Here is a 7,634-nt window from a genome sequence, read left to right as displayed (position 1 = left end):
AATCCGGATACGTATTTATTCTTAATGGGTGTGCGGTAAGTGGTGCAGTTCCAAGCAAAGCATGGTAGTTGATTCTACATGCGAAGCGGAGTACATAGCTACCGCAGAGGCGGCTAAAGATGGTGTCTCGATGAAGCAGTTCATGATAGATCTTGGAGTTGTGCCGAGTACACTGGATCCAATGACTCTGTTCTGTGACAACACTGGTGCCATTGCTCTAGCCAAGGAACCAAGGTCTCACAAGAGGACCAGACACATAAAGCGACACTTCAATTCCATCCGCGATTACATCAAGGAGGAGAACATAAATATTTGCAAACTGCACACGGAACTGAATGTTGCACACCCGTTGACTAAACATCTTCCACGAGCAAAACATGATCAACACCAGAACTGTATGGGTGTTAGATTCGTTACATTGTAAATCACATAGTGATGTGAGCTAGATTATTGAATCTAGTGCAAGTGGGAGACTGTTGAAAATATGCCCTAGAGGCAATAATAAATAATTGTTATTATATTTCCTGGTTCAAGATAATCGTTTATTATCCATGCTATAATTGTATTGAATGGGAACTCGAATACATGTGTGGATACATAGACAACACACTGTCCCTAGTAAGCCTCTCGTTAACTAGCTCGTTGATCAAAGATGGTCAAGGTTTCCTGGTCATAGACAAGTGTTGTCACTTGATAAACGGGATCACATCATTAGGAGAATGATGTGATGGACAAGACCCGAACTATGAACGTAGCATGTGATCGTGTCATTTTATTGCTACTGTTTTCTACATGTCAAGTATATATTCCTATGACCATGAGATCATGTAACTCACCAACGCCGGAGGAATACCTTGTGTGTATCAAATCTCGCAACGTAATTGGGTGACTATAAAGGTGCTCTATGGGTATCTCCGAAGGTGTCCGTTGAGTTAGCATGGATCAAGACTAGGATTTGTCATTCCGTAAGACGGAGAGGTATCTCGGTGCCCACTCGGTAATACAACATCACATCAAGCCTTGCAAGCATTGTGACTAAATAGTTAGACACGGGATTTTGTATTACGGAATGAGTAAATAGACTTGCCAGTAACGAGATTCAAATAGGTATAGAGATACCGATGATTGAATCTCGGGCAAGTAACATACCGAAGGACAAACGGAATGTTATACAGGATTAAGTGAATCCTTGACACAGAGGTTCAACTGATTAAAGATCTTCGTAGAATATGTAGGATCCAATATGGGCATCCAGGTCCCGCTATTGGATATTGACCGGAGAGTGTCTCGGTCATGTCTACATAGTTCTCGAACCCGCAGGGTCTGCATACTTAAGGTTCAGTGACGTTTCGGTATAGTTGAATTAATGATGTTCGTACACGGATGTTATTTGGAATCTCGGATAAGATCCCGGACGTCACGAGGGTTTCCGAAATGGTCCGGAGACGAAGATTAATATATAGGAAGTATCCATTTGGCTTCAGGAAGGATTTCAGGCATTACCGGTAAAGTGTCGGGGGTGACGAATGGGTTCCGGAGTTCCACCAGGAGGGGACCAAACAGGCCCAAGGGTGGCACACCAGCCCCTGGTGGGCTGGTGGCCATCCCAAGAGGGCCTATTCGGCCGAAGTGGGGAAGGAAAGAGAGGTGGGGCCAAACCGAATTGGAGAGGAGTTCTCCTCCTCCAAACCATATTTCAGGAGGACTCCTCCCTCCTCCTTGCGCCGGTCGAACCCTAGGGCAAGTCCCTAGGGCGCCACCCCTCCCCTCCCTCCTATATATAGTGGAGGGTAGAGAGGCTTTTTGTACCTCAAGCCACGACGCAACCCTTTCTCCCTCCACCACCTCGTGACACCCCGTAGCTAGTTCGGTATAGTAAGACGAAGCCCTGTCGGAGTAGCTCCGCCATCATCACCGTCACGCCGTCATGCTGCCGAAGAATTCATCTACCTCTTCGCCCCTCTTGCTGGATCAAGAAGGCAGAGATCGTCATCGAGGTGTACGTGCGCTGAACGCAGAGGTGTCGTCCGTTAGGCGCTAGATCGGGACGGAGTTCGTGGGACGGATTGCGATTTGGATCGCGAAGACGTTCGATTACATCAACCGTGTTTCTTAACGCTTCCCGCTTAGCGATCTACAAGGGTATGTGGATCGATCTCTCCTCTCGTAGATGGTCATCACCATGGATAGATCTTATGTGTGCGTAGGAAATTTTTTGTTTCCCATGCAACGTTCCCCAACACCGCCAAACTGGACCCTGAAAGCAACTACCTTTCATCGACATGGCGTTGCCCACCTATCCATATTTGCTAGCCTATGTGGTATCGTGAATTACCCACTCTCACCTCAAGCCTTGGTGCATTCTTAGTCGATACATTCAAACCTCGTGGGAGAACTTTCTCTTGTTATCCTACACATAGACTGTCGTGGGTATAAGTCTGACAGTAGATGTGTAGGGTACGAAAGGATGGGCAGAGCCTTAGCTACGGCGAGGTTGTATGAGTTCAGGCCCCTCTACGGTGGAGGTAAAAGCCCTACGTCTCTGTGCTCTTGGGAGCTTAGTGTCGAGTGGAATATAGGGTTACAGTAAATGCCAACCCCTGCACCAGTGGGGAAGGGCGGCTTATATAGAGTGCGCTGCCCTTCACAACGGCCCGGCGGACACGGGTGGATTAGTGGTGAATAAATGCCTACGTTACAGGTAACGTATGCCTTAAATGCTAATAATGGTGTATGAAAACGTATGACCGTTGCCCTCCAGGGAGGTTACGATGTACAGAGTGGAATCCAGTCGGTACGTTTAATACGCTCCGAATGCTCGTCACCGACTGGATGATGGGGGAGTGTCACCGACTGGATGATGGGAGGTCCTTAGTTCAGTCGGAACTGTCTAAGGGCCTTGTCATTTATGAAGGGTAGTCCTTGGGTAGGACCTATAGGGCAAGCCTATGACCCTACCCTGGGACTATAACCCCATCATAGACCATCTACCTTCCTCAAAACAGCCACCATCTCTCTCTGTGACAAGGAGTGAATCAACTTATGAACAACATATTCTTCCTATAAAGGGCGTTAGAGTACCTCGCCTCTTGGGAGACTCCATGAGCGAGTAGGGCCTCCGTGTCGCCTATTGCGTGGTGGTGTGCCGCATGCTCTCCTTGAGGCTCTTTGTGTTGTCCGATCTATCCGATCGACGTGCGCCCTGATGACTTGCCTCAAGGGTCCAAGACGGCTGGATCGTGGGTGCATTCGGGATCATTCTCATGTGGTCTTTTGGATGGCACCCGCATGCGCCCTCTCGCACGCGATGGAGAGGTCAAACCCACCTGTTCGCGTCTTCAGCCCCTGCCAGGCTCGTTCGCTGGCGTCAGGCGAGGTGAGCGCCGACTCGCACGTGGGGCGTCCTCCGCCTGGTTCCATAGCCTCTAGGCTCCTACATTCTCACTCGCGTATGTATTGTCATAATTTACACCACGACAATGCATGTACTAAAACGTCATGTATTTTAGAAGAAAAAGACCTGTTAGATTTTGAAAGAAAGTGTCCGTACTTGTATGAATATATATTCATATACTACAAAAATAATTTTCAAAGTCTAAAATAAACTTGTAACAAAAGAAAAAACAAAAAAAGGAAAGAAGCAGAGAAATGGTGGAAAAAACTGAAAACCCGTCTGAAAAACTGGAGTGGGACGTGTGGGCTTATGTGTGCAGTATTCGACACTATGGGCGACAAATACAAATCGCCTGCCCGGACTCTAGGAGGATTTGAACTCTCTTCATACTGTGCATCAGAACACGAGCTCTTGGATGGTGGCCGCCCTCCCCCCCCCCCCCCCCCCCCCCCCCAAAAAAAAAGGCTCGCGTCTGTAGATTGAACTTACATTTGAAGTTCGCTGTGTACTTGAGTTTTCAGTAAATGCCGCCAAATTTCTTAAGATTCTTCCCATGCGCCAGTCAGATTCCTACCCTGGTGAACCTTTGAAAAGGCAACAGAGATTTGTTCTTCATCCCAAATAGCTTCCAGCAACTGTTTATAGGCCATAAAAGAGGTAGTCCATTTCATGTTCAGAAGGATGGTACAGCACGATCAAGAAAAATAAAAAAGGGCTACATACATACATACTCGTACAAGATTACAAAGACAGCCGACGTATATCACAACTTTACAAGTTTCTTTTTTTCAACTATACATGTTAAGTGTTTCGTAAGAGGTATATATGCTCCCCTACAGCAGCTAGAGCCCTCCATTCCACACAACTGGAGATGGTACACTGCAAATTTACACTCATGTAGTCTGCTCAGACAATAAGACAGCAGCTCTGATGGGGGTGAACGCTCATGGGGAGCTCCTTTCCGGTCAAAAATATACAAGGAACCAAGATTGTGCATCAGTTGGTTCACCGTAGTCGGGGCATTCTACACCTACTTCATCGAGTCGAAGCTATGAATGCATCAGAAGCACCCATAGATGATTCAAGGCTTTGTCGAAACCCTCACAGCATGCGCATCATCCACAGCTTGAATTTGCGTACATACAGATACACGACGCACGGTGCGATCAGATCTGTCTCAGATAGGCGTTTGCAGAGTTTCATGTATGATTCTAGGTTGCCGGGTTCCTGTATTTTTCTCTGCAGTGCAGCGAGTACAGCAGCTCTGTCCAGGTAATCAGGACATAAGCCCATATCGAGCATCCACATTAGTGTTGCAGAGGCATCCAGATAGAAACCACCTTTAAGGTAGCCTCGCAGCAGCCATGACATAGACTTCTTCCTTCTTCCTGCACTGGTTGACTCGACTCCTGCAAGCAATCGTCTAACAGCAGCAGTTTCCCCTTGAGAAGCACAAATGGCCAAGACAACATCATAGAGCTGTGTATCAGGTTCCCTACCAACAAGCTTCAATTCCCAAAGTTGGTGCTCAGCTTCTAAGCCACAACCTGCGCAAGTGTACAGTGAAAGGAGCCTCTCGTGCACAAGTCCTAGAACCTCACTGCTGCCTTCCTGAACTGCCCAATTTGATAAAAGAACACCATCCCCTAATAATTTGGATTGATACTTCTCAATGTTGCGCATGCTCTCGGCATCCAGTTTGGCAATTGAGCCATCCTTCACCGACAGATTCAATTTACGCAATGCCTTTGAGAATTCCTTTTGCTCCTTAACCAAGGCAGTCAACCCAATAAGATAACTATAGACTTCAGGTTTCAGTCCACTCTCTTTGAATTCAATGACCAAATTAACAGCATCCCTGTAGTCCCCGTCCATCTATCAGAACAAAAGTAACACAGAACAGTTAAAAACTGGAGCCAAGATATATGAGAATGGTATCCGAGACAGAAAGAGCATGGAATGGTGTTTATAAGCAGCTAGGATATGTTGAGTGTTTAAGCTATCATACAGTTGTCCAGAGAGAAGAAATGGAGGAGCGGTAATTTGGTAAAAATGATCCTTAAGACTTCTAGTAGAAATCACCGCATCAATCCAGTTTGATTCATGTGCACCAGTAACATAGTTCAAAGCTGTCCAAACCAAAACGTACTTACTAATTCTGAAATACTAGAGACTCATCATACTAAGATAAAAGTCAAAACATAAAAAAAATATGCTAACTGTCTACTACTTCAGTATCAAAATGTTTATGATGGTTTTTGGCTTGTAACGTACTGTATGTTGCTAACAGAAGCACATAGGTTTAGGATAAGGACCATAAAACATTAAAAAAATGGCAAGTTCAGAAAAATAAATGACATGACTATCCTTAGTGAATATTTTGGAGCAACAAGCTCTGGTGCTTCTTCATATGATAATAGTTGATCTCTTACAGTTTTGGTGATGATTTGCAACTGAAATTTTCAGTGCTAACAATAATGATAATAAGTTTAATGATAGAATATAAAGCGGGAAATAAAATAACAACTTCATACGCAAACATGTGATCAGCATGGGAGTCAGACCTTACTTTATTGACTGAACCATATGTTTACAATGCAATAATCAAAGAATTGTTATCCTAATAAGATACAATAAGAACATGACACGAGATGAATAAATCTACAAGAATAATCAATGATGATCATCTTAAAGTAATAGACATGTGTGTCACAACTGATGAAGAAAAGACAGCTGTCATCCTAACAACCTATCCAACACGAAAGGTATCATCACACATAGAACAAGTGAAACTAGAAACATAAAAAAAAAAGGTTCCAGATCATGTCAAAATCCAGAACTGAAGATTGGTTTTCAACAGGCAGTTCCGATAATCATGAAACCATCATTTCCAACCGTATGTTTTCGATCCGGTTTCCCTTATAAACTGGATCAATTATCTCTTCTTTTTATAAATGAGATGTTTGGGTGGGGAGACTCTCCCTTGCGGTGCCAGTTAAAAAAAACTATTTCCAATAGTAGTCAGGATATGAAGAATTTTTTAGCAAAGATATAAACAATTAAGAGGACTCAACAATCAATTGGGTATAAACGATAGGTACAAGCTAGCTAAAAAAATGATAGGTACAAGCAAGCACAGGACATGGGTAAAATTGCAGGGGAACAGATGAAGCCAATTACCATAATCTTCCAGGCGAGGTAGCCGACGGGGCCTCCACGCTCGCCGTCGTACTCCCCTCCCGCGGCCACGCTCCCCCTCCTGAGCACGTCCCTGACGAACTCAACAGCGCGCGCCCTCTCGCTGCGGTCCCAGTAGAGCGCGACGGCCTTCTCGACGAGGCTAAACCCGGGGCGGAGGCCGACGCAGTCCATCTCGCCCAGGAGCGCGGAGACGTCGGAGACGTCGCCCCCCGCCCCGACGAGGCGCTCGATCCAGCCGCAGGCGATGGCCGTCATGAGCTCCATGGTCTCGCCGTCGACGCGGTCGGCGCGGCGCAGCCAGTCGAAGACCTCGAGCGCGCAGTAGGCGTCCCGGCCCTCCTGCGCGAAGTAGACGAGCACGAGCTGGAGCTCTCTCGGGGAGAGGTCGGCGAGCGGGGCCTTGTCGTCGGCCGCGGCGGCGGGCTCGCGCTCGAGGTGCTCGATGGCGGCGGCCAGGAGCCCGCCGCCGCCGGCGAGGCCGAGGTCGGCGGGGATGACATGGTCGAGCCGCACCGAGCGCGGGGGAGGCGGGGGGCGGAGGGAGACGGCGGCGGGCCGAGGGCGGGGCGAGGGGAGGGAGACGTGGGGGAAAGCGGCGGCGCGCGAGGAGAGGGCCATGGGTGGTTAGGGGCGGGAGGGCATGGAGCGGGGGCTCGGGAGAGGAGAGGAGAGGAGAGGAGGAGGAGGGGAGACGTGGTTGAACCGAGAGAGGGGATGTTGATGGTAACTGGGAATGAATGAATGCGTGGGGCAGTCGATGGATGACCAGCGGCGTCGCGTGATGGAGATGGGGAGGCGGAAACGGCTGCCGGAATCACCACCACCGGTTTGGCTGATCTTTTCGTAGCAGTGCTCTTTTAACCTTCCATTTTTCAAAATTTTGAGAGCACAATTACTGAGCTTCTATAAAAACTTCAACAACCGCGCCATATAAACGCCGCGTCAGAAAAATACTGTTTTTTGCAGGCTGGTATTCAGCTAATTTTTTTTTAAAGAATAAATACCTCGTGAACTTGCTCGCTAGGTCTAAAATGGTCCT

The 7,634-nt window shown here is 47.4% G+C and overlaps 1 protein-coding gene across 1 annotated transcript; it reads right to left on the bottom strand.

The window, feature by feature from the left end:
• Window positions 1–4,005: 4,005 nt before the first annotated feature.
• Window positions 4,006–7,293, bottom strand: LOC123441182 (pentatricopeptide repeat-containing protein At2g30100, chloroplastic). Its single transcript, XM_045117688.1, has 2 exons — window positions 6,575–7,293; window positions 4,006–5,269 (listed from the first exon to the last, which is right to left on the bottom strand). The coding sequence occupies exons 1-2, from the start codon at window positions 7,211–7,213 to the stop codon at window positions 4,496–4,498; spliced, it is 1,413 nt and encodes a 470-aa protein (XP_044973623.1). The 5' UTR covers window positions 7,214–7,293; the 3' UTR covers window positions 4,006–4,495.
• Window positions 7,294–7,634: the final 341 nt, after the last annotated feature.

Source organism: Hordeum vulgare, chromosome 1H (genome assembly GCF_904849725.1).
Source record: "Hordeum vulgare subsp. vulgare chromosome 1H, MorexV3_pseudomolecules_assembly, whole genome shotgun sequence".
Lineage (NCBI taxonomy): Eukaryota > Viridiplantae > Streptophyta > Magnoliopsida > Poales > Poaceae > Hordeum > Hordeum vulgare.
The sequence above is the reverse complement of the archived record's forward strand: the minus strand, read 5'-3'. Positions and strand labels throughout refer to the sequence as shown.

Coding starts and splice junctions, on each gene's coding strand:
- LOC123441182 (XM_045117688.1), bottom strand. CDS start 7,213: ATGGCCCTCTCCTCGCGCGCCGCCGCTTTCCCCCACGTCTCCCTCCCC. Junction 5,270..6,574: donor ACCTCGCCTGGAAGATTATG/GTAATTGGCTTC, acceptor TTGTTCTGATAG/ATGGACGGGGACTACAGGGA.